Source organism: Vanacampus margaritifer, chromosome 13 (assembly GCF_051991255.1).
Source record: "Vanacampus margaritifer isolate UIUO_Vmar chromosome 13, RoL_Vmar_1.0, whole genome shotgun sequence".
Taxonomy (NCBI): Eukaryota; Metazoa; Chordata; class Actinopteri; order Syngnathiformes; family Syngnathidae; genus Vanacampus; species Vanacampus margaritifer.
In genome coordinates this window covers 15,749,940-15,777,460 of record NC_135444.1, presented here as the reverse complement: position 1 = coordinate 15,777,460, position 27,521 = coordinate 15,749,940, and the positions used below count along the sequence as shown (strand labels likewise).

The 27,521-nt window shown below is 40.3% G+C and overlaps 1 protein-coding gene and 6 non-coding genes across 7 annotated transcripts in view; 1 reads left to right on the top strand and 6 right to left on the bottom strand.

The window, feature by feature from the left end:
- Positions 1-21,413, top strand: part of ncanb (neurocan b) — a 115,963-nt gene extending 94,550 nt beyond the window's left edge. Inside the window, exons 11-16 of the mRNA XM_077584278.1 lie at positions 5,665-5,778; positions 11,932-12,090; positions 13,534-13,616; positions 13,903-14,047; positions 16,525-16,707; positions 18,619-21,413. Coding sequence (XP_077440404.1) covers positions 5,665-5,778; positions 11,932-12,090; positions 13,534-13,616; positions 13,903-14,047; positions 16,525-16,707; positions 18,619-18,764 — 830 coding nt within the window. The 3' untranslated portion in view covers positions 18,765-21,413. The remainder of the gene's footprint in view (positions 1-5,664; positions 5,779-11,931; positions 12,091-13,533; positions 13,617-13,902; positions 14,048-16,524; positions 16,708-18,618) is intronic.
- Positions 2,617-2,687, bottom strand: trnag-gcc (transfer RNA glycine (anticodon GCC)). Its single transcript has one exon. It is a non-coding gene; the product is annotated as a tRNA-Gly (tRNA).
- On the bottom strand, positions 2,812-2,882 carry trnag-gcc (transfer RNA glycine (anticodon GCC)). The gene has a single exon. It is a non-coding gene; the product is annotated as a tRNA-Gly (tRNA).
- trnag-gcc (transfer RNA glycine (anticodon GCC)) lies at positions 2,995-3,065 on the bottom strand. The gene has a single exon. It is a non-coding gene; the product is annotated as a tRNA-Gly (tRNA).
- On the bottom strand, positions 3,181-3,251 carry trnag-gcc (transfer RNA glycine (anticodon GCC)). Its single transcript has one exon. It is a non-coding gene; the product is annotated as a tRNA-Gly (tRNA).
- trnag-gcc (transfer RNA glycine (anticodon GCC)) lies at positions 3,994-4,064 on the bottom strand. The gene has a single exon. It is a non-coding gene; the product is annotated as a tRNA-Gly (tRNA).
- On the bottom strand, positions 4,480-4,550 carry trnag-gcc (transfer RNA glycine (anticodon GCC)). The gene has a single exon. It is a non-coding gene; the product is annotated as a tRNA-Gly (tRNA).
- Positions 21,414-27,521: the final 6,108 nt, after the last annotated feature.

Here is a 27,521-nt window from a genome sequence, read left to right as displayed (position 1 = left end):
CACTTAGGAATGAACCTCTTATGACTCACACTGTGGAAATTGCAGCCATTTTCGTGTCAAACCAGACCAAAAATTACATTTTGTTAGGGTGAATATTTATAGCAAAAGAATAGGACATATGTTCAACAGCCACCCCTTTCTAGAAATGTTTGTTTTTTCGTATTCATATAAAGTTTGTATTTGAAAAAACAAAAAAAAAAACTATTACTGCCAAATAAAGTACCGTGATGCACAGCAGTACTCGGCCGAAGCATCGATTGATTGTCTTGAACGTTTACTGCGCTTGTACCTGGACCGTGAAAGTGCTGGCTAAAGCCACCAGGAGCCATAGCCGTGAAATTGCTGATTAAGGTCGAGGTCTCACTTATTAAGGCAAGGGAAAAAGGCTGTTTACCTTTTTATTTTATACGCTCTTTTTTTACAAGCTTGTTGGCTGGAAGTGAGGCTGTTAAGCATTGCTCTTAAACTGGAATGGTGGAAGGAATGGAAGAGCCGTCTATTTCATTTAAAAAAAAAAATGTTTTTAAATAAAAGTGATGTCATTTGTAAAATGCATTTATTTGTATTAAAAGATTCTGAAGTTAAGACAAATGGCCTCAAGGACACCGTTGACATTTATTTATCTGCTTGCTGAATGACTGTATTTATTAACACAATTTGTAAACATTTATAAACACAGTGTTTCACTGAAATGAAAAGAGCTGAATGGTCCTCAACTATCATCATTTTCATCTCATCAGACTCTAATAGAGGTCCTGACAACAACAACAAAACACTCATTGTTAAAAGCTGTTCTAATCTATCATTATGTTAGGCTTCATATTTTTCTTTTCACATTGTCCTCTTCATCAGCTTTAGTGAGGCAGTACGGGTGATCCGCACATCTTGTTATGCCAACAGATTGGCGTAATTGCTTTATGACACTCCAGTCTGACATACTTATACTCTGGCATAAGAACTTGATTGGGAAAACAGCAATGGCAAAGCGCAACAACAGCAACAACACAGTATGAGGAGACAAGGAGAGACAAAAGCGACAACAAACAGCAAAAACAAAAGACAACAATAGTACCGATACTGTACATTTGTGTATTTGTACTCAGACTTCTACAAATACTCCAATACTACATACCAAGTGGTTTTGTTTTTAGGAGTTAAAAGAAACATGTCATTTTAAAATGATGAATTAACAGACACCCTTATTGTTGAACCGTGTTTAGATGACAGTTATGGTTTAAGATAGCCACTAGGTGGCAGTGTATGTATTATACATCTCAGTAAACACGGCAATTTGAGTGCTGCATGCTGGGATTATTTATTACACCGGAACAAAACCGCTACGCTAATCAGACCACAATTTATTGTCAAAATAGAAAATGATGGCTAATGATAGTTTTGGGTGATTTAAAAAAATTTTTTTTATTTAAATGAGTCCATACATGCGTGAATCTGTTGGTAAAATGTTCGAGACCGCTCTGACTGACTGTCGACTCCGGTAAGTGTACTTTTAGCATGCTACTTGCTAGCCATATAGAGGAAGTTCCCCCCCTGTACAGCTATGATAACGAAATATTTAAATGTTTTGCTGTACCATTTAAAACCAATCGTAATAAGCCACGAATGGACATAGATGTTGTGATTTTTGAATATAGTGAGTTTTGTGTAATATTGTCAATTTGTCTTACGAGAGGTGGTAATTTTTACTGCGTCATTTCGGGACGACTTGTACAATGGCGGCAAGTTAGTAACATAACATGCAATATATATATGTGAGCTGATGCTGGAGATTCGTACACATTATTCTTGCACGTTTGCATTATTGTACGTATGTGCGCGAAATTTCAAAGGTTAACTCGTGTACAAGAAACCCGCTTTAATAGTTAATTTAAAAACGATTCCAGTGACACACGTGCCGGGTACAAATATTAGAAAAGTTAAGACCATTTCAAGCCAGTGATTTAAATTTATGGCCAATGTCTTATAACAAAGTCAGTGCTGGTCGAAATTTTAGCTGTTCATATCATAATTATTGCAATGACGGTAAATATTTCCAATTCATTAACAAATCTAGCAATTCTAGTTACTACGAAAAACAGTAGGTAACTCAGCATATCAGAAAAGTACAAGAATACTAAATTAACCTGACATTTTTGGCTGGAAAAAACCCTGCAATTTTTACCAGGAATCTGACTGCCTCTGCATCCAAGCCATCCTTTGATATCAGTCATATCTCCACAAACACACTCATGCAAACCTGCCCTCTAATTTGGACCGGAAACGTGCCATCTTCCCAGAATTCATAGCGTCACCTCACCATTGCAATGTCATTTTTTCTGGCATATTTTGGAGCACTCTTTTACCTCCTCTTCCCCCTCTTTGTGACCTCTTGCCAAAGTTGCGGTGGATTGGGCGTGGGAGGGGGTGATATGCTCTGTTGTTGGACTTTTGTGGATGGCAGCTGCACTTTTAGTGATTATTGCCTGCAGCCCTCTGATCAACCGAATCGAAAACGTTGTTTTTTTTTTTTTTTTAAGAAAAACACAACTGGGCGGCATGATGGCTGACTGGTTAGCACGTCCGCCTCCCGGTGCAGAGGACGTAAGCAAAAGTTGTGATTGCATTGGCCGGGAATCGAACCCGGGCCTCCCGCGTGGCAGGCGAGAATTCTACCACTGAACCACCAATGCTTGCACGCGTGATTACACGGTTGTATGCAGGACGTCCTTACATTGAGGTCCTTCTGGTGCATGAGTGAACACAAAGACACATGAAGAGGCTTTCAGCAGCCTGAAATGAAGCAAAATCTCTGTTTGCATTGGCCGGGAATCGAACCCGGGCCTCCCGCGTGGCAGGCGAGAATTCTACCACTGAACCACCAATGCTTACATGCGTGATTACATGGTTTTATGCAGAACGTCCACTCCTGGTGCATGAGGGAATACAAAGACACATGAAGAGGCCTTCAGCAGCCTGAAATGTAGCAAAAACTCTGGTTGCATTGGCCGGGAATCGAACCCGGGCCTCCCGCGTGGCAGGCGAGAATTCTACCACTGAACCACCAATGCTTGCATGCGTGATTACATGGTTGTATGCAGAACGTCCTTTCCTTCTGGTGCATGAGGGAATACAAAGACACATGAAGAGGCTTTCAGCAGCCTGAAATGTAGCAAAAAGTCTGGTTGCATTGGCCGGGAATCGAACCCGGGCCTCCCGCGTGGCAGGCGAGAATTCTACCACTGAACCACCAATGCTTAAATTTCTGCATAATAATGTGGTGATATGCAGCAGTCTGTCCCTGCAAGAGTAGCAAGCGTTTGAGCTCCTAGAGGAGAGGTAGGCAACCCTGGTCCTCGAGAGCCGCAGTCCTGCGTGTCAGCTGTGTCGGAGGTGGGAGACATTTAAAACACGCAGAATTGCGGCTCACAAGGAGCAGAGTTGCTTACCTCTGTTCTAGTGCACTATGGAGCAGTTTATCGAGACAAGAGTCTCACAACCAATTCAGCAACCTGAAATGAAGTTAAAGGTAGGAATGCATTGGCCAGGAATCAAACCCAAGCCTCCTGCGTGGCAGGCGAAAATTCGACCACAGAACCACCAATGCTTACATTGTTTGTTTCTCGTGTAATGACGTGGTCGTATGCAGCAGCCTTCCCCAGTGCAAGACGAGCATTGAGCAGAACAGCCCCTCATTGAGGTTCTAGTGCACTAGGGAGCAATAAAATACATTGAGACACAAGTTTCACAGCCGACTCAGCAACCTAAAATGAAGCAAAAGATAGGATTGCATTGGCCAGGAATCAAACCCAGGCCTCTCGCACACCAGTTGAAAACCCTACCGCTGAACCATCTATGCTTACATTTGTCCTACTGCAGTGCATGGTATGCATCAGACTGCTCCAGTTGCTAGTTTCTTGCAAGAAGAAAAAAAAAGAATCGAGTAAGACACCAGGGAGCAGTATAATATATACAGACATGCGAAGCTAAAGACATGTATGCATTGGCCGGGAATCGAACCCAGGCCTCCCGCGTGGCAGGCGAGAATTCTACCACTGAACCACCAATGCTTGCATGTATGACTACACGGTTGTATCCAGTAGCCTGTTCCGGTGCGGGAGACATTTTTGAGCAGGACGGCCCTACATTGAGCTCCTTCTGGCGCATAAGGGAGCGGTACAATACAAAGACACACAAACGTTGTGCATGCTTTGGCCATGAATCAAACAGTGGTCTCTCACATGGCAGGCAAGAATTCGAGCACTGAACCACCAACGCTTGCATTTTCCTTCTACTGTTCTTACATGGAAGTATGCAGCAGACTGTTTCAGTTGGTGCTAATTTATTCCTTGCAAGAAAGAAAAAAAAATCCATTGAGTAAAACAGCCCCACTTTGAGCTCCTTCTGGTGCTCCAGGGAGCGTTATATTACAAAAAGACACATGAAGAGGCTTTCAGCAAACTGAAATGAAGCAAAAACTCCGGTTGCATTGGCCGGGAATCGAACCCGGGCCTCCCGCGTGGCAGGCGAGAATTCTACCACTGAACCACCAATGCTTGCAGCTTTGCATAATGATGTGGGGATATCCAGCAGTCTGTCCCTGCAAGAGTAGCAAGCGTTTGAGGTAGGAATACCTGGCCGGGAATCACATTGAGGTTCTAGAGCACTAGGGAGCAATATAATACGTTGAGACATAAGTTTCACAGCCGACTCAGCGACATAAATAAAGCAAAAGTTAGGAACGCATTGGCCGGGAATCGAACCCACATGGCAGGCAAGAGTTCTACCACTGAACCACCAGTGCTTGCGTTGGCAAGATATGCCTATTAACGTAGCCACACAGTAAACTGTGCGAAAATGGCGGACTTTCTATTAGGTTAGGGTTTTGAACCTTGGGTTGAGTCATTTTATTTTACCATCGTACAATAACCCTTTAAAAATATTTGTTATTGTTTTTTGCCTGACCTGATGAATGTGAAAAATTTCACATTTTCATGCATGTTTACACCATAAAAAATTGCATAATCTTTCATGGCTAACAGCATGTCGCCACAGCATCAATGGTTGATGTAACAAAAACGGATCTAAACCTCAATTTTCATAGCCCTAGCACCAAGGTCATACGTACCAAGGGCTCCTTTAAACCTCATTCGGTGTTACCAAGCCATTTTTTAATCGTTTATGACAACTTAAAAATATCAAATACTGTCCAGACTGTCCACTGTCCTGTGATGAGCAGGTCAATGAATTATTAATTGCATTGGTACCATTAAGTTTTTCTTTTTCTTTGACCTTTTCTGTACAATGCCGCCCCAGAATATAACGAGCATTTTGGGACGAATGGCGTTCCACTCTGGAGGTTTCGTTTTTACTTCTACCTCACATTGTGCTCTCTTCCCTTTGCTCTTGCAATTATCACGACGCGCTTGAGTGCATTCCTGATGACGTGCAATCAATTGGCTTTAATTAGAAGTTGTTTTTTTCCGGACACTCGAGCTAATCTTTTGCACACTTTATCGCAAGGTTTGTTTATTTATTTATTTCCCCCACTCTTGTAGGCAGGTCGTTTGAAAAGTCAGTGCCGCGATTGTGCTGGTGTGTTAGTATGCATCTTGTTACTTCACCTTAACTTGACCTCCTTCTCTCATGTTCTCTGTCTCTGTCCTCCAGACATTGACGACTGCCAGTCGAACCCCTGCCGCAATGGAGGAACCTGCATCGACGAGATCAACTCTTTTGTGTGTCTGTGTCTGCCCAGCTACAGCGGCGCCACATGCGAGAAGGGTAACAATGGCAACGGAGCAAATTGTTGCTTTATTTTTGTTAATTCATTTTGAGGTTTACTGTTGCTGCCCAAATCCAAATTTAAGTTGATGGGTTATGTTAGAGGACTATCTTTGTCTTCCGCGTGTTCGTTGTTGTTCGGGTAGAGAGAATGTTAATTTTCTGAATACAGACTGGAGATCGGTGAACAGGTCCTTCGAAGGATTTATTTTTCAGAATATTCCGGACACAAGCAAGTTTACAGACAAATGGCTGCAGTCCTCTTGCATGTGTGTAGTGACAGCAGACTCACAGCATTCTTATACTATCTTGAAAGGCAGTATCATAAAACCCCCAAGCCCCCCCTGCTCTCAGCTTAGACATTCAATACACATTGACAAATGGCCCTTTGATGTGGAAACAGACGAGGTCCTTCAGACATGACGACACGAGCAGAAATTGCGACACCACTTACAAAGACACATCCACAGATAAAAGTTCTACTGAGGAAATAAGTAAATTAAAACAGTTATAACTAAATCTGGGCAGAAGACCCTCTTCAGGTCCTTAATGTTGTTATCCCATTAGTCCAGTCGGGAAGGCGAGTCAAGTTAGCCACACCATCTCATGCCACAAGATAACTTTAAAATGAAAGTGGTGTGTTAATGCATTTGGAAAGATGTTAATTTGAAACAAGCATAGCATGAACAATTGTTGCTACAGCTGGCTAGACTTGTCTTCCCAACGGTGCACACCAATTAAACTCGTTTTGCCCCTAGTTAATAACAAAAAAAAAAGATGCGTTAAAAAGTAGGAGTGTCAATATTTGTGTGTTAATTTTGAGTTCATTTAAAGTTCCTGAACGAGAGAATTCCAGTCGCAACTCAACAAACATGTCCAAGTCCAAATTTAGCAGTGATAAAATGAATAACTAGAGCTGCGAGCAGCTATAAAGGGCCCTCGCAACCCGAGCCACTTTGGGGTACTGGAACATTTGAAGCAGGATTTGTACAGGGGAGTTATTCAACATTTTGTCCTTTGTGGCGAAGCAAATATGAAACGCAAAGTTTGAGGCCCCGCCTCCGTCATATAGTATTTTGAAAACTAAAGTTTTTTTCCCCAGTTGTTGTCCCAGGTGTTGAGATGATACAGTCCAAGTTTGAACTCAAATGGAGGAATCGTCTAGGAAAAGGGGGCAAATGTATGACCCTATGAATGTGCAAAAATGGGCCGAAATTGGACATTCAAAAATGTATGGCTCACTTCCTGTACATTTTAGGATATGGCCGTCATGGACATTTTTGGACGTCTCGGGGTGCCACACATGCCTTCTAATTTCCGTAGCTCTTGGTCAAACGTGCCAGGATCCTATTTTGTTTTGCTACTGCAGGGGGCGCTACGGTGTGTTTAAAAAATAAAAAAAATAATATATATATTTTTTTTTTTTGCATGACAACTTTAAAATATAAAAAATTGGGTCAGGCTCGCCTCACACCCCTTATTAAAAAGATTTGTCTCTCATTAATCCTCAGGTGTGAAATGAGTGCATTGTACTATTTGATGCTGCCGCTCCTTGCCCAGTCTCTGTATGTGAAGTCCACGCTCCATATTTTCTACTATTTGAGGCTTATTTTTCCTTCTTAACTGTAGCCTGAAGCGAGCATGCCGATGCGTTGGCGAAGTTGGCAGTGAAGCCATCAAGTTTGCCGTCACACCGACTTAATAAAGCAGGAATTATGCGGCGTGGGTTGGTCTCCCCCAATATGATAATCCTGTGTGACATTGTTCCTTAAAAGTCTTAAATACATTCCATTCCTCAAATTGACATTAGTCTAAAATTTATTAACATTGCATAGATGTGAATTAAGTAGATTATTTTGTTTTTTTGTCACTTTTCCCACCAGTCAGCATATTGAAGTGGTCGCCTACACAGCTAGTGTTTAATCTTCGGCTGTATTTACAATACATGTGACCCAATTTTCATCTTTTTCTCCCATATGGCCCACTTTGACAGAGGTAGAAAGAGTATCTCAACTTTCCAAATCATTTCCACACTACATCCCACACAAGTTTGGATTGTTCCCCCTGAACGTCAGCTCTCTTTGCATGTTTGCCCCTCGCTAACAAGGCCGCGTTTGTTTTAGTCGCGAGAGCCCGGACTACAAAACCAAACGCAAACAGCCGGATTAACATTTAACGCTAAGTAATCGACACTGCCAGAATTCATTCCAAGAGGCATTCAAATGTCTTAGAGGCAAGAAAATCTGTTCGAATGAAACGGTGGTGGGCGGGAAGAGGTAACTGCAGATGATGGCATGTTGCTGACACACTAATGAGGGGAAGACATTGTGCTGTCATTGCGTACTGCTTTCATACGCCTAACTTTTTATCCCGAGGCAGCCTCGTATACAGCCTTCCCTCACAATGCCCACTTGGAATGTTGCAATCCCAGGTTACAAAAAGTTGTGTCTCTGGAGTGCCTGACCACCCTTCAAGTGTGGAATGTAACATTGTCATTTCTGAAAATGTTAATGAGCGAGCCCCTCTGAATTTTGCCGAACTGTATCATGGAAATAACCGTAGTCCAGCTGCTGGACTACTTGGAACCAGTGTGATGTCAAAGCCAAATGGTAAGCGCAGCTGGACTGTTAGCACATTAGCATTAGCTAATGATTGCTTCCTCACACTGGGTTTGGCAGTGCCATGCGCCACACCACTAAGTCTGAACTCTCTGAACTCACCAAACTGCTCTGTAATTGGCTGAATCCATGTCACATGGTTAATGGATGCCATGTTGTCAACCAGGGCGCTCAATTAGTTTTTCTAGTAAGAATTTTGGCTACATTGCCGAAACGGTCTGTGATTGTATGCTGTTCCACTCATATAATGCGTGGACAATGCGTGTGGATGAATAATTTACTACCTAAAGATGTCTATGGGATGTATTGTTCCTTCGTTCACTGTCTTGGACATTCATGTTCATCAACTGGAATCCAACCATTTACTTCCACTGACCTACTGTACATCTTGATGGTCTCATACATTATGCGTGAGAGGATACTGATTAGTTAGTCAGTGGTGGCTTTGCGCAAGCACCATTCATTTGCACTGTGGAGGCACATACATCTACTTGTCTCAAGGGACTCTTAAAGAATACCACCCCTGAGATTGAGAGGTTCTGGGTTCAATCCCCGGCCAGGTCATATAAATGACTGTGAGATATTTGCCTCCTGCTTGACACTCAGCATTAAAGGTTGGAATTGGGGGAGTGAGATGACCAAAGCATGGCTCCTGCTGCTGCTCACTGCTACCTCGGGGGTTTGGTCAAATGCAGAGAACAAATTTCATCCCACTTACGTAGGAGTTGACAATCATTTATAATACCACAAAAAGTTTAAGGATTTGTTGCTAGTAGTCACTTCGTTTTTTGAGAATTGTCGCTAGATGGATCGAAAAAGTCTATGTGGCCACCTGGGATCTGTTAAATTGGGAAATAAATGCATAATTTGTCTTGGTTAAGTAAAATGAATTAAACTACTAATAAAATGTTTTTAAAAATAACACATATATTTTGGTCATTAGAGAGGTCTCTTTGGTACTACACCGCATACTGCTTCTTCTACATAAAATAAAAAAAAATAAAAAATACAAGTGATGTGGATAAATGAGCCCATCAGTCTTTTTTAAATTCTGTCTGAATATTAATGATGAAGGCTTCCCTTCACAGCGTGACAGAGAAGACAGAAGAGGGTTTTTTTTTTATAAAAAAAAAAAGAAGACAAGTTGAATAATGTCTAAATATTTGAAGAGGTTGATGTGATGTGGGGCTCTGAGGCTGCCTCTTGTCAGCGAGCGCGAGAAGAAATCAGTAGAGACTAAGCCGCAGATCTGAGGGGGAAAGAAACATGCGGCTTGATCTTCTTTTTCCTCTTTTCTTCACTTTTTTTCCCCCTTTTCCTGTCTTCTCCGCTATATTTGCTTGCTTTCACAACCATTTGGTCATGTGGCGAAACGTGGGAAGCATTGATTCTTCAGGCCTGTCTAGTTTGCTGGCTAAACAAGCCACCAAAGGAATAAAGTATTACAAGTGGAAGCCTATGTTGAAAAGACAAAACGGCATACACACTTCACATCTGGTCGGCAGAACTGTGAAGACTGCACCGCTGTGGGAGTGGTCACAGCCCACTTCAATTATGGCCAATTAAAATAACTCTGTTCATTCCTTTTAGAATGCAGTGCTAGTTGTACACTAGTCTTGGGTCAGTCCCTTCGTGATCATTGGCGCATGTTTACTGCTGTGAAGTCATTATGACTGTTGTAACTAGTATGACAAAAAGTGTTTTTATTTTTATTGCAAACATCCCCTTTAAAATTGTGACTGGTGTGTGATGACTACTATTTAACAATATTTTTATTGTGTGCACACTTATCGCAATTGTTTATTTTTACCTCCCCTTTTAGTTTTTCAATGGTTGTACACTCACTGTACAGGTTAGGTCACTTTAATGGTGAAAAATGTTTTGGAATGAATAGTTTTTGTCAATTTTTTTAATGTAACAAAAACCTGGCATTTGAAATAGGGGTGTTTTTATATCACTGCCTGCTCATGTATAATAGTGTTTAAAATGCATGAGGTTTGTTCGGCATTCAGATTCCCTTTTGTTGACAGTAGAGAACAGAAGCTTAAATACACAGCTGTAATGTCCCGGTAAATGTTTTTGATATACTCTGCGTGGCCTTGAAAAATCTCGCAAAATGGACCACCTGCGTTTGCAAGTCTGAAAACCAGGCACAGAAGGTCTCATGAACTCTGCAAGGAATTGAATACTGTTCTGGTATTCTGTCCTTCCCTCAACCAAACTGCATATCTATGCATACTGAGCAGGGGCCCCATACGGACCCCATTTGCAATTCCCAATTTACTGGTGTCGCTTCGGATTTGTCGGCCCAAAAAGCGGAGGCCTTCTGCGAGAGCAAAAATTTGACACATGGCGCCCATGCATCAGATTCGGAGAGAGCTAAGCACACGCATGCGTCTCATCCAAGTGGGGGGATGGAAGTCCCAAGCGCTGTGACAGGTCTTAATTACAGAGTTGCACATGCAAGCAGAGTTGTCATTTGAATGGATGAAAGGCCTTTCGCTGGACCAGGCTGTCTCACGGCAGGTTGCCTCCACACTGGACTGGAAAGTCAAAGAATGACAAAAGCACAAAGACCTCCTGTGGCAGCTCTAATCGATAGTCTTGTATAATGTGTGACACCAGATAGAAAAACATTTAGGCTGTCATAGCGTGTTGGATGATACCATAGTGTCTCTGCAAGCAGTGGAAATTAATTACAGTACTATATATTTGCCATGCATGCCTATTTCTGCAGTTATCATTCTTTGTGCAGTATATTTAATTTAGTTGTTTTTTTGTTCAAATATATTATATTTTTTCTATATATTTTCATCATATTATTTTTTATTATTGCTGTTTTTTTTTATTTAGATCATAAATTATTTTATGTATTTTCATTGTATAATAATTCTTAATGTTGTATTTCAGTTTATTTTTCCTATTTTATTAATTTTTTTAATTAATATACTTTACTTTTATTTATAGTCTTGTTTTATTGTTTTCACTAATAAATTGTATTTTTCATTGTTGTCTTAGGTTGATGTATTTCAGGGTTTCCCCCAGTGCTATTTAGACGTGGCGGCCCGCCAGGCTTTTATTGACTTATCTTTGTGTATGTTTTGCTTTATTTTTATTCATTCATTATAGTATTTCATTTCATTTCTTGTATACTGTTTGGTTTTATTTCTATTGATGTATTTTGTATATATTGTTGTTTTATTTATACCTATTAATGTATATGTGTTTGTACTGTTTTTATTCATGTCATCAGTTTGTATTTATTTTTTGTGTATATGAAATTGTATTCCTCAGTTTCTATTTCCTTTAACATATAGATACATTGTTCTTCAATCATACCACGCTCACAGCGGCAGAGACAACGTTTAGTGCAACATAACAGAAAGAAAGACACTTAATTGGTTATTAGTATCTGATGATAGCATCTGATGCGTGATTATTGATTTTTGATACACCTTAGAACCTTGTTGACGGTGGTTTGGTGGTAGTTTTTCAACCATTTCTCCTGTTGTGTGTCCCCGTGTGCCCCCGGCAGACACGGAAGGCTGCGAGCACGCGTGGCGGAAGTTCCACGGCCACTGCTACCGCTACTTCAGCCGCCGGCACACATGGGAGGATGCCGAGAAAGACTGCAGGGAGCACAGCGGCCACCTGGCCAGCATCCACAGCGCGGCCGAGCAGAACTTCATCGGAGGTGAGCGAGCAAGTCCAAATGAGGCGGATGAGTTTGGCGAACGCTGCTTTGCATTCCCGGGTAGTTGGGCCGCTTTCAAGTGACGGTGCCCTCTAAATGTCACTGATTGGAGTCGTCAGGATGAGACTAGTGAGCGGAATCTAATGTGGCCAGTTGGCAGCGCACTCTCCCACACGCCACAGCAAAACGGCAACCAGCAATCAAATCATTAGCAGAAGTCAACATATAAAATACTTTTATGACAGTGACAATTGCTTTTAACACAAGAGGGCACAAGTTCATCATTCTGCTGGAGCCTCGCTGTCAAAGAAAAATGTCAACCGTTTGAGCATAATGAGAGGTACAATTAAAATGAAACCAAATCTTGCATGCAGAATACAACATGATGGCTCTAAGAAATGTCTGTTTCTCTGTACGCAGTAACGAAGCGTCTTGCAATCACATCATTAGATAGCATACATTATTTTCCATGTGTTCGCGGCCCCTTTTTACGCTGATGTAAGCGTCTGTGACACAGCGTGAAATCTGCTGCCATGTTCTGTGTCAATGTGATTTGTCTGGAAACAGGTGAGCTGATTTCCTTTGTGCAAGCAAATCGATAATGTGTCCACATTGGCTACGATACAAGCGAAACCATCACATTTTCCGCTCCATTTTCAAACAAGAAAAAAGTCCCATGTGCAACGTAGCCAAAGCCCCCTCGCTATGACTTCCGCACGCAAACAAACAAAAAAAAAAGAAGCATTTAATCGCCTCAAGAGTAGACGTCTCCACCCCTGCAATAAGGAGATCAGCGTCATTAGGAAGATTAATGTGCCCGCTGATGATGTTAATCAGATGCAGCGTAATGTGGAGACGGCGCACAATGGGATTAACCCTCCTCCCGCCTGGAACGTCACCACTGACATTTTTGCTTTCACGCGTAAACAAAAAGAGTCATCACATTGGGGGGGGGGGATTATGAATAGAGAAGGAACGTGTGAGCACTGTCGTATGCTGTCTGATGGCTTCTGAGCCTTCAAGCTCATGCAGGATGTCAAACTCAAGGCCTGTGGGCTGAATTGGGTCCTTAAAGGGTTTGCTGTGTTCAAGTTTGCTGCGTTTATTCATAATGGAATGCTCTTATTAACTCATTTGCTCCCAAAAACGTATTTATGTGTTTTTTAATGTTTTTTATTTTATTTTATTTTTTTATGCGGAGTCGAGTTGTCGTAAATTTGTGGAAAGTGGCCTTAAATATTCCAAATACATATTAGACATTGAATTCCCATAGGTTTGAACGTAAGTAGAGCTACTGGCTGTCCTGTGATTGGCTGGCATCCTGATGTGCCAAAGTTAGCCGGGATAGGCCCAACTCCCGTGCGATCATAATGAGGACAAGCGCTGCAGAAGAAGAATGGATGAATAAGACTTATGGTACATGTTTATGCTTTTCCTGCTCAGGTATCAGTCACGACAACACGTGGATCGGTTTGAATGATCGCACAGTGGAGGATGACTTTCAGTGGACTGACAAAATGGACCTGGTAAGCTCTTTGCAAACAATTCCTTCAGGATTACAGTGAGTGGACTCCACTTAATCGCGGTTCGGCACCTACAGATTTGTTGATTTTAGTATTTTTTTTTGATATTTTATAATTTTAAACATTTTTTTTTTTAATTATGTTTTTTTTTTTTTTTTTTACCCCCATTCTGGGGGTAAAGCTGGAAACTTAAAATTGAAGGTTTATGAATACACTGATTGAGAATCACTGCTGCGAAATCAAGTCAATTTCCTTTATTTGTCTCACGTCTGTCCACCTTTATGTGCAGCAATACGAGAATTGGCGCTCAAACCAGCCGGACAACTTCTTTGCGGGCGGCGAGGACTGCGTGGTGATGATCGCTCACGAGAACGGCAAATGGAACGACGTGCCGTGCAACTACAACCTGCCCTACGTCTGCAAAAAGGGAACAGGTGAGAATGGGCTGGCGGGCCAATGGCTAAAGTCAGCTGGGATACGCTACAGATGAGATAGAAAATGGATGGATAGAAATGTGATGCATCTCCTTTAAAAGAGACAACTCATTTAGCATTTACCTCACTAACACATTATTAACAAAAAAGAGAGCTATTTCCTTTGCAGGCAAGCTGTTGCGTCTCGTCACCAGTCCTCATCGTCCTGTTCACCCCCAACCTTAATCAGTCTCTTACAATCACAGCAATCTTTTCATCTTGCCGCAAAACTTGTCTTCGCTCCCACTAAGCTGCTGCAACATGTTGAATTAACGGGGGCGCTCGCCGGCTCCATGCTGAGCATCCTCTAGTTAAGCGCTCCAAGGACACATTCTCCCGTCGGTCACTAGGAAACAGAAGCATGGGTTTTATAGTTGTTTTTTTTTTAAAAGAAAGTGTAAGAGGTTCATAGCTGTATGTGGTTAAGAACATACCATTGTTGACAGTTACTTGCAACATGGAATGTAAACATAACCTTGGGTAATGAGCAACATGCTGCTTGACCAATTCTAAAGACAAGTGGTTATCTAAATTTAATGTGACATTTTCATTACAGCACTTCCACTTAACTCTTTGACTGCCAGACGTTTTCAGAAAAGGGATACCGTGGGTGCCAGCCGATTTAAGCATTTTTGACTGATCTTTCAAGGTCCACAGAAAATTATGTGTTTGGACTATGGAAACACACATACTACCAAATGAAAGATTGGACTCTCATCTTTCATCAGAAAAAAAAGTTTGTTTCTACCTTATTCCGTTTTTCAGTAATCAACAATAGAAAATGGTTAGTTTCACTTCTGTTTTGAAAAAAAAAACATCTTTTAACGTCTTTGGCACTCCTCCATAGGATTTTACTAAACGTTATTTAACGTTTTTGGCAGTCAAAGAGTTAAGATTAGATTAGATTATTTTCCATTTGGCAAAAGGGAGGGAATAGGTTTGTAATTTTAACTCATTCACTCCCAGCCATTTTTGACTAAAGCAATCCCCTTCACTCCCAGCTGTTTTACTGGATTTTGACTGATTTTGGAAGGCCCACAGAATATTGTGTTCTATTGCTTTAAAAAGATGTAACCTACCAAAAGAAAGATTAGAGTCTCTTCTTTCATCAAGAAAAATAAGTGTATTTCTATTTGTTTCCGTTTTGCAGCAATTAGCATTAGAATATAGCTAAGTTTCATCAATATTCACAAATCTATATTATTCACAGAGCTTTTTTTTTTCAACATGGCCCTGGTTTATCTCTTATGCTCTGCTGCCACCTGCTGGCCGTTTGTGTAATAACTACCACTTCTTCACCCGTTCTTTGCAGTTGAGAGGCTGCATCAAAGCCTTCTGTATGCTCTAGCATCAAAAAACAAACAAACATAAAAACGTATAAATACGTCTTTGGGACACGTAAAACATTTGAAATAGAAAGCATTGATGTTTTCGAACGATAAATCCAAGCGATGCAAAAAAGACCCAAAGAACATCTTTGAACTGTTTGCATGATAAATCATGTCAAGGATTTCCATCTGATCGTGTCTAGGTTACATTGAAAGTATAAGCACACAACATGACAGCTGAGTCAACTCTCACAAGGGAAGATAAGAAAAATAATCTGATATTTCATGAAAAATGCAGCCACCTCTCATGAGCTGCGGTTGTATCATAGCAACAAGATGCAGATAAGACCGACTGATGGTATCATTCCTGTTTTGTTGTACACAGGGAAGAGGTGTTTGTTGTCACTGTCAGAATTGTGATATTAATCGTGGTCACGAGAGCACCATTCGCATTCTGTGTAAAAGCAGCATTGACTAGGAGCAAAAACCCTTAAGGAACCCAAAAGTATCTCAAATGTGCTATTAAGTGTTCCTCTTATTTAGCATACATTCCACTACTGCACAGTTTAAACAAGCGAGCCCGTCTAGAGAGCGTCTGGAACGCCTGATAAGATCAAGCGTAGCCCTCTTGAGTATTTTACAAAATAAATTGTTATGATCCTTCTGTAAGAAATCAAGTTACACTCAAGCGCTCTTCCCCCTTCGGGCCATATTCTCTATTACACAAGTACCGTCATAAGTCATTTTAATGACATTTTCCCTTATCCTCACCTCAATACTTCTCTCCTTCCCCCGCGCTGTTAGAAATCTTTCAGCAGTGCACCAAGGTGAGGTTTATAGAAAAGCAACCCTTCAGCCTTTTATTTGTGTCTCAAGCGGGAGAGCCATTTTGCCCTTTCTCTCTGCAACGCGTTCAAACTGTAAACGTGGAGCTACGCTTTTAATCAGACTTGCTGTTTTCCCCTCGCAACGCCTCTTAATGAGGTTGTCAGAGGAGAGATGTTGCTACAATGTTGACAATAGATCAACTTGTGAATCCAAACCAAGCATCTGCACCAGAATGAAATTCTCAATTCGCGTCAGTTCCCGCCTTTGTTTTTGCGCCGCCAGTGCTGTGCGGAGCCCCCCCCCAAGTGGAGAATGCCTTCGCGGTGGGCCGAAAGCGCTCTCACTACGACATCCACTCCACCGTGCGCTACCAGTGCGCCGACGGCTTCCAGCAGCGCCACGTCCCGACGGTAAAGTGTCGCGCCAACGGCAAGTGGGACGAACCAAAAATCATCTGCACAAAATGTGAGTCACGTCACCCCAATTCAAGCAAACCAACTATTTCTTGGGATGTTTCTTCATAATTTTTAGTACTTCAACTTTCAATTTGCTTGAGAATGCTTGCACATAAAGCAGAACTTCAGCCAAACTGCAATTTTTGATATTATTAATAATTGCAAGCAAAAAAAAGATGAGTGGTCGGACTTCCTGCAGCTGTACTGAGAAGTAGAAAAGTCTTCCTTGAAGCACTTCATGCTGAAAATCTTTACTGTTTTTAGACTAACTCCATCTCTATCGTGATCAGGCTAATATAAATGTTTCAAAGACGCCATTCTGTAAAAAAAAAAAAAAAAACAAGTCTGACATTCTGGTTTGAAGCGGCCATTTAGGGTCATTTTGTGGCCCTTCAAAGACAAACTACTCCTGGCAGTTTTTTGTTATTTCTACCAAACGTAAATGAGTATAAACTGTATAATAGACAGCTAGACAACACTAAGTTGCGTAAAACTTGAATTGTCTTGTTTGCTGACTCGCCATAAAACGCCAAACTCTTAACTTGACAAGGTCAGAGCAGCACTGAGCGTATTTTTGTTACTCCATGTCAGAGGGAGAAAAAAAATCATATTTTAATTAGTGACTGTCTTTATCCCATAGAAATGGTCATCAAATGATTAATTCTTATGATGCATATTTCACGCACCTTTTTTTCCCCTTCTTAATAAACAATGTTGTCCCAAATACATTTCTAAACTTTCTGACAGTCTTCACTTCATAATTTTTCAGCATAATAATGATTACTCTTCAGAGGAGAGAGAAAGGCTTGATACGTGCTTAACTATTCCGCCCGAATGTCATTTCACTGATGAAAAAACACGGAATAATGGCGCCTCTGTCTAAAAGTAAAAATAAGATTGCTTTTCCTGAGGTGCTTTATCTTTTCGTTTTTTTTTTTTTTTTTTTTTTAAATTCTATGGCCCAGAGTTATAATGTTCTTATCGTGGACAGCAGACAGCATTTCTTTGTTAGCAACATCCAGGAAGGGACAGGGAGGACGTTAGGCTGCACAGCTTGGAAAGAAGCTAATGAGTGGTTAGCCTTGATGAGCACCAACTCATGAAATGTTCCCTCAGTGTGGTGAAAAAAAAAAGTATGTTTCTACGTGCGATTAATGACCGCCCCTTACTTGGAAAGCCTGTACTGGGAGAATTCCAGAATTTAGCAGCAATTCATTTAATAGTAATGCATATATTTGTGGAGACTGGGGTCAAGATGTATTTTACAATTGAATTTTTTTTGCAGAATTTCACGTTAGTTCATGTTAAAGTTTAGATAGCTCTTAATATAAAAAGAAAAATGCACTGAGCTGTCACCAATGCAATTATGCCATCTAGTGGCAGAAAAATGACCTGAACACAAATCATTATCACACTTTTAACTAAATCTTATGAATTATTATAAAATTACTGTATCAATGACTAAAAGATACAGCCACATTTCTATTAGTTTTACTATTTAACTTTTTTTTTCTTTTCATTTTTATGTTCACAAGAGTGTGAAAACTTACAAAAATATCATTGTACATTTCATTGAACATTTAGAACAGATATCAAATTTGAGTTAACTATTGAAGTCATGCAATTAATTACAATTAACAATTTTAATCGCCTGACACCCCTAATTTTTATATATTTTGTTTTCATGAAAAAAATTGTGAATAACACATACCTTATTTTTTTCTTTGTTAATATTTTGTATTTATTTTTTTACACCTTGTTTTCATGAATACAGTACTGTATATCAACAAAGGACATTATGTATACCATTTTTTTTGTGTATTTTATTAAAAAAAGAAGTTACGATGTATTACTTGTCATCACCGCATTCATTTCCTTGTAAACGTTTTTCCTGCCTTCTGCGTCTGTTTTCCCCCCACAGCAGCCCATCGGGCCCACCGGTACCGGCGCCACCCCCGCAACCACCACCACAAGGGCAGACGGGAGCGCAGGAAGCACAAGCGACACGGCCACCGGAACGGCGGCCACCGCGGCGCCGACCAGGGCCTCAAGCAAGGCCACTTCTGAACCAAAAAAAAAAAAACATCCCTTCTTCTCCTCCTCCTCCTCCTCCTCCTCTCATTCTTTCATTCCTCTTTGTATTTCTTACTCCCCCTATTCCCTCAGCCCGTTCCTCCACTGGACTCCTCCTGTATCATAGGAAATTCCGGGACAATAGCCGGGACGATAGCCGATCCCTTCGTATCCCTTTTTACGTTCCTCTTGTCACTCACACTCGCTTTGAGTACAAATTGTAAATAGAATCTTTTTTGCATTTTGTTTTCTTGGCTTTCTAGTTTTATTGTTTGATTTTTTTTTTTTCTTGTGTGTGATTCAGATCCATCGCGTGTCCACCGTTCTTCAGTGTCCGAAGCGGGAAAATTGCCGGGAAATGTGGGAAAGATATCACAAATTGATTGTAAAACTGTACAACATTTCAAATGCAGCCTTTCCAATGTTCCACTTCAAAGTAAATGCTAGACAGATGATTTGATTGTTTCTGTTCGGACCGTGACGCAGCAAGTTCTCTGTAGCCCCTTTCACATTTGCTGTAAAAGCCGGAATTTTTCCCACCCTTTGCACTTTGCTTTAAAAGCAATTGTCGCCATCCCGATGCGTATTTTACACGTTACCCCGGACAGTGTGCTCTGACGTCATCTTAATTGTCTTTTTTGCAGGACGTGTCTCCGTGTGAAAGCTCTGCCGTGGCAATTTTTTTCAGAGGGGGTGTGTTGTGTGCGTGCGTGTGTGCGTGCGTAGATGTCGGGAGATAAACGCTTACTCAGTTGACTCTAAAGGCAAGATACAAGAAGCATTTTGCTCCCTCTTTCCTGACAGTTTGCTGCCCCCATTCCCCCCCCCCCCCCCATTTCCTTTCTCTAAATCCACAGTTAAGGCTTCAGCTTGTGGGATTAAGTCCACATCACTGACTGCAGTATTTCTTATCCTCTTCTGATAGTTTTTTTTTCTTTCCCACCTTTTACTTATTTTTAATCTCTGGTGTTCAGCAGACACAAGAATGCACTCGAGCAGGCTCTCACTTAGCTTCGAGTTTGTTTCCACTAAGTGGTCCACGCTACGGTTTGGATGCTAAAAGGTGTATCAAAAAGGTAGGTTTCCGACAGGGAGTTTTGATGTCAGACGTTAACAAAGGTACCAAAAACGCTCAAAAGGTTGCTGAAAAGAATCCATCTCTCCTCACCTTGACAATGAGAACGTGCAGCGAGAGTCCGAGCTGCTCCCCCCACACACCTCCTATCAATTTAATTAATCTCTGCGTGTTTAATTAACAAAACGGATTATCTGCAGCACCGTGAGGTTGCGTTGCCTCACTTTGACGGACACGCAGCGGAAAAAAGGTCCGCCGAAGTCAATCCAGACCCTCGTCGTCGTCGTCAGGGTTACGGCAAACATGCGCGAGCATTTTCTATTCAAGTTTATCTCCGAGCAGAAAGCAAGCAAAGGCAAAGATGACTCAAAATAAATGCAGAGCTAATTGTGAAGCAGAAAAAAAGGAATGATTAGATCACAATTACGGTGAAATCGCATTATCTTTTCACATCTTTTTTTTTTGCCCAGGCGCAGACATGCTAATTGTAATTATTGACAAATTAGGATGGCGTATTAAAGCATAACTGCAAAAAAATTCGTCTGTAATTTCTAGCAAAAAAAGCCCTAAATTTCAGTTACTGAAGTCACCTTGTTGAGGAAAAAAGTCAATATGAGAATTTACAAGGAATTGTTTTTCAATATTTTAGAGCATATCTAGCCACAACTTGACAAGAATTGATTCCCATTGTTAATTTTTTTTCAATAAGACAATTCAAAATTCTTAGAAGAATGTTGAAATATTTTAAAGGAAAAAAATCTTGAAAAAATGTAGTCTTATGAGAGCAAATTTGTTAAAATTACGATTTTGTTCTTGTTATAAGTACTGTATAAATAATGGTGTATTTAAGCAAAATTTAAAAAAAATGTTTTTTTCTCATATAAGTATGATTTTTGTTTTCTGGCAATCTCAAATAAATCATACTTTTTTCCTCAGTTCTCATATTTTGATCTAATTCTCAGATAATTTAATTTTTGATCAAATTTTGGGGTTTCTTAATTTCCAAATTATCGTGACAACGTTTTTGTGCCAAATTACATTTTTCTTATAATTGAACATATTTTCTTGTTTTTTTCTGCGTCTTTGATTGGTCTCAAACAATTCGGACTATATTCTTGGGGGGGGGGGGGGGGAGACTAAATATTGTAACTTAAAATGAAAATGTTTCCACACATTTTAAAAATCAATTAATTGAATTTGCTTTTTGTAGTATTATACCTAAAGTGTAAGAAAAAAAAAGGTGGAGGTTTTCAAGAAAAACTACACATTCTTTCTCGAAATATTAACAAATACTATGATGACATGATGGCATGGAATACATTTGAGTGCAGGCTGGAAATCTTTGCCATATAAATATACTTGTTTTTTGCTGGTTGTGGCTCATCACCATACAGCCTTTTTTAACAAGCTGAAAATACGAGCCCTTAAGTGTGCGTGCGTGCGCCTGTGCGTGTGTGTGTATTTATTCATATTTATTGACGTGTCCTCATATGAATTCTAGTCCTACCATTGTATTCGATTATTTTCCAGTCAAACGATCATTAAAGCAAACCCTTGTTTGAATCTGTTATTTGGCTCTGTCAGTGTTTTTGTTTTTATTTACACTTCACAAAATCTTAACACGCTCAACTTTTGGAGCCCGAGGCCACTTGAAATAAGAATGTTTGCAATCTTGTAAACTAACGCACGCAGAAAAGTGTCTGTATCCATGCCCGGTCAGTAGTGAGTGATACAGTGCAACCAATGTTTAATTGGGGGGTTGATGGAAAATATGGAGATAGGAAAGGGAAAGAAGCTGGCTTCTCAATATACAATCATTTTTAACAAGCGGATGCTAACATAAATAGCACGTAACCCAAAGGCTAACGGAGAATGAATAGTGTCAACAATGTTGACTATGAATTTCTTAAATTGTGTACATGAATCCCAGCAGTATCAGGTTGGACTATTTCCCCCACTTCTCTTTTTACAGGGCGAGTGATTTTACTTAATTTTAGTCTTGCTAAACATCTAAAGAGGTCGGAAGATGTTCTTGTCGAATGGCTAACGACTAGCATGGTAACAAGCGAGAGAAACCTGCCAACAAACCACATTTTCATCGTCCGCAACTCCACCATTAAGTCCGTCAGGTATCCTCAAAAGGTGAGTAATACTTTATTTGGGTTTTAAGGAACCTATGAAAGCAATACAATTAATAAACCTGTCAATTTAAACAAAAACAAAAAACTGACTAGCGATGCTAACACAGTTAGCATGTAGCCAAAAGCGTCCTGCTCCCGGCCATTATGGAAATAAGAAATTTAACACACACAAAAAAAATGTTCATCAGGTGAGTAGTTTTACTTTATCTGGCTGCTCACAATGATATCAATATCAAGGTTTTCAAGAGCTACCAAATACAATAAATGTCTCATGTTCAGCCATACAGTATCATCATTTTTGTGTAGCCTACATTCATTTTGTTTGCCAGAAGTTGTTCATGGGCATCATGTTATTAAACCTGCACATTAGTACAGTATTTATAGTTTAATCATTTGTTTCTTCCTGAGAAAGGTCAGTTAAGATGAAGAAAGGTGTATTTGTTCATCCTTGTGTTTGATTTTATTTTCCCACTAAGTCATGTTTTGTTTTTGGTTTGGGATGATGGTAAAACGCTACTTGTAAATATTGTAAATCAATCACTCTTGATACACAAAAATACGTTGTTGTTTTTTAAGTGGCTTTTTGGGACGTGTGGGATTTTGAGGAAAAGTTGAATTGAATCCATTTCAAAATAAGGCCGTAACGTAAAATGCGGAAAAGTGAAGCACCACAAATACTTTCCAGGTGCGCTGTATCAATCCCAAATTCGTTTTGACCCGTATGTGCTGGATTTGGTAAAAAAAAATGTTCACAGCTAGCCAGATATAAATAATACAAACAATTTTCTTTCAGTTGGTTGTGGCTGCAGGCTTAGAGAGGTTACAGGGGGACTGGGATAGATCCCTGGTTGCCACAAGTGATGGAGAAGGAGTAGCGGGGTCATAAGGTGAGAGCGAGGAGTACACAAATGATGGTTTTGGGAGTATACGCCCACGGTTGCAACCTCTGCAGCCTTCACTTCATCAGCATGAGATGAGTTTTGTATATATATCTCTCATTCCATATTCCTTTCATCGCCTTTCAAAAAACATCTTTACTATTCACAATTAACTCTGCAGGTGTTGTGTTTTTTCTTTGGCTTAAAAGAAGTGTATAGTTGCTGGCGAGAACATCCATTTGTGAGCCAAAGTATGGCAAGAAAGCCAGACAGGCACACATCAGCGCTAGGAACATTGTCGATTCATTCTCAAAGTTAATTTCTTAATTAAATCAGCAAGTAATAAAAAGATGAGTTGATGAGAACGAGCGGATCATTTCAGTGCCTCCTTGTTTGTAACCTTGTTCTCCAGTCGATAGCAGACTCCTTTGACAGCCTCTGCAAATCAATGGGCATCTCCTGCATTATTCTGCATTATCTGTTAATGACACCGTCAAAGTTCAACTAGATTAGAAAAAGAAACACGGGATTTGCCGTCCTAAGTGAGGCAATGTGGTGGCCATTTTGGCACGAGACACTTTTCATCAAAACAATTATGTTTGTACCAGTTATGTGTTAATTTTTTTCGACATTAAATGTTATGAGGTCGTCTTCCCTCTCAAAAATTGCCACTGCACACTCTCATCCTCCTCTTTTTTTCTAATCAGTTAATGACATGCATTAAAAAAAAATGGCCCCAATAGTTTGACATGAACAAATAATCTGAATGGCATAACCAAACATTTATTAAATGCTTTACTTTAATGCATGTAGTTATATTTATTGCTCAAACACAACCTTTAACATAACCATCCGCTGTCAGCTAAAGGATAATCTGCGGTCAAAATTAATAGTGTGTTTAATCTGCGTTAATACATGATTAATAAGGATGGGAATCTTTGAATGTCTCACAATTCGATTCGATTCCGATTTTTGGGCCTGCGATCCGATTCAGAATCGATTTCCGATTAAGAACGATTTTTGATTCCAAATGATTTGATGGACAATGATTTTTGCTTCAATCTATAGATGTGCAAGGAATCGTAATGATCTACTCCAGTCTGACTCGCTAATGCTAATTAAAAATCTACTCGCAGCACTTTTATCACTCCAAAAAAAACGGCTCCACGCTGCAAAAAAAAACAACTTTTATTGGAATAACTTGATCGTGACTTTTTCCTTCTACTCTCTAATGTGGCTACAACTTAACGGTGTACTAGACCGGCGTGGAACCACACTGCCCCTCAGTGGCCAAACCGGGTACAGCATCAACTGCGCTCCAAATAAAGGCACACACAGACAAAGGCAAGACAGTATAAAATAATTTAAATTTAAAAGAAAATCGATTTTGGGACATTTAAAATCGATTCTGAATCGTACAAAATGAGAATCGCGATTCTTATGAGAATCGATTTTTTGATTAATGCGATCATTTTTTGTGATGAATTAATAAGTTGATGCTTTAACTTTGATATATATATATATATATATATATATATATATATGTGTGTGTGTATTATTATTATTATTATTATTTTACAATAGTTTTGTACCACACCAGGCATTTTTAGGCTACAAGAAAGCACCCCAAAAATTTTTAGAAAAAGTACTTAAGTCTAGCATCCATTTTGTCCATTGTCCTAAGTTCGTAACCATTCGTTCGTGCCCATTCACATACACATACAATGTGAACGTCTCTCAATAGGGTCATGCCCCTTCCACACTCGTGCTTTGTTGATCAAATAACACCTTTCACTTTAGCGTTGCATGCTTCTTGCACTTCCTCACCTCGTCCTTTTCCAAACGCAACTTCATCCATTTTCATTAACCTCTCTTTTATTCTCTCTTGATCCTGTCTGGGACGGGTTGGACAGGCCCAGCGGACAGCGTGACCACCTCAGTGAGAGCAAACGTGACACAAAAGAAGTGAAGTTCTTGTGCCGCAAAACGTCCTTGCTCGCTCCCCGCGGGGGGAAATGCTGGCAATTTAGCCAATTAGCGCCAACCTCCAACCAACTGCTTCGCATGCATGAAATGTGTCACCAGCAGCAATCCCGGGCCAATTACACAACACATCAGACGGGGATCATTGTGGGAGATGGGATAATTTCCAAAGCTATTTCCCGCCAGCTAATGTTGTATAGATATGGCATCTGTTTGTTTGCTCGGATGCGGTAATGGTGAGATGACATGCAATCAGCGAGTTGAATTTTCACACATTTATGCAAAGACTTTTATTCTTTCTCAGATGATCGAGCAAAATGGCCGCATCAGAACAGTAACAGAAAACCTGGCATTTCCCCACGTTGGCTTTTTTTTTTTTTTTTTTTTTTTTTAACGGAACCAAGTGAGGACAGGATATACGCTGCAACCGGAAGTAAGTACACACGGCGATTGTAACGTTCCTATAAATGTCGTAAAAAGTTGTTTTAAAAAAAAATGTCGGTCTTACATTGTGACGTGTGTAATGAAAACCGTTTTGCACATTGATGGCCGTAGCCTCCAGCGAGTGCGGTCAAACGCACGCCCGAGTGCTCCTTAACTTGTACAACTTTGTTCACGTCCGAAGATGTGAGCGCTGCTTTCCTTTGTGCGCCTGAGCGTGAAAGCCTCCAGCCTGCTTCTGAGCTTCCGGGGTGCACCTCGGGCTCTTTTTGCACTCAGGCCTTCACTCTCTTAAGGGGAATTTGAACCCCTTTTTTTTGGAGTCTGTGGAAAAAATGCCGGGCGGCGCTACATGCGCTAACTATATGCGCTAATGCACGTACGTGTAGGTTAAATAATTGGAAGGTCAAACAAGCTCCAAGTAGTGACTTAAAATGATTGACAATGCTCTTACAAAAGATGGACTTTTGACGCCATGTTAAGTCAGCGCCCCCCCCCCCCACCCCCCCTAAAAAAAAATCACAATTACTTGAGCAACGAAGTGCACACGGCTTCCTTAAATTATGCACGACAGAATGCACCGAGAAGGACTTTGCTGACTCATTTAGTGGCAGTGAATCCAAGTTCACACAGTCAAGGCAAATCATTAAAAAAAAAAAAAAAAACGACAACTTTGATCACTGAGGTCATCCCGGGGTTTCTGTGACTCAGCCCGGCTTTTAGTTTTACCGAACATGTCGAATGAATTTAGAGCTTTTGCTTACGATGCCGTGTACATTTTTGAAGACAGATGCTGAAAAAAATAATCTATTTCAGTTTTCCAGATTATTTATTTATTAAAATTTTTTGGGGGGGTATATAAATATATAGTATATAAATATACTAGGGGTGTGAATTGCCTCGTACCTGGCGATTTGATTCGTATCACGATTCATAGGTCACGATTCGATTCGATGCCGATTAATCCCGATGCGAATCTATAAATTGATTATTGCGGGGGGGTTTTTTTTTACTCACATTTAGAAAATACTAATCAGTAAACTTGTACATGCAAACTGTAAGATTTATATGAACATTTATTTATTTATCTGAAAATTCAGGCGTATAACTCAGGCACTGCATTTAACAAACAGGTTTCATGTTTGAACAGCACTGAAATAAAATATTAAGGCTTAATGTTCCATAAATATAACATTCTTTCATGCTTAACGTCTGAATCCTTTTTGTTGAATATTCCCATAAAAATAAAAACGTATATTTGAAAATCGATTCGGCCACATATCGAATCGATTCGAGAATCGCGCGCTGTAACATCGCGATATATTGCCGAATCGATTTTTTTTCTAACACCCCTAAAATATACTATAGCTGCTTCTTTTCAAGTCTGATTTGACAGCCAGCGTGTGGAGCGGCGCCTTGGGCCTGGCGTGGCTGCTTTAGAGTGCCTCGTTGTTTCGCTGTCGAAAAGTCCCACAACAACCTGCCGGGATCAAAAATGACATCAGAACGGATGCTACTTCCTGTAGCATCCGTTCTGATGTCATTTGTCATTAGTTTTTTTCCAGGTTGTTTTATTTGATTGACAGTTGTGTGGTTCCCGCGCATTCAGCAGACACTCACAGCAACTTGATTTCGAAGCCAAATATACTGACGTGGCACAAACCATACCCTTTAGTGATTTTTTTTTTAATGGTTTTCAGAGAAGCAATTTGTGGACCTGTTTTTTTTGTTTGTTTATTCTTTGCTTCATAGCTCACGACATCCACCTTGTTGACAAATGTGTATTTGTTTTTGTTTTTGGAAACACACACACTGTGTTAAATGTCACCGCGTGTGACATTTTGTAGCGTAATCACCAGCCCAGCAATGTAGTTTGTGAGGGAAATAGTAATGACTGTCAAGTCCAAACTAAATTCCTTAATCTTACCGCTCACTTTCAATAAGCGCACCAATTTAAGTGCTGCTTCATCCTCATTAATAATATTACAGGTCTGTGTTCATTAGAGAAATGAGCCACGTCACAAATATTGCACGGGATGCTAACCAAGCATGGCAGCCGGATACAGACAATTACGTTTGGCTCTGGCAATACGTGTCGGGCATCTTAGATTTTTTTTTTTTTTCCTCTCATATAGTCAGCCAGGTCGATCGCTACGCACAGAATCATTAACGCTTCCCTCCTGGTGCGTCAGAAGGGGAACACAAATGATCATGATGAATAATTATTTTAATC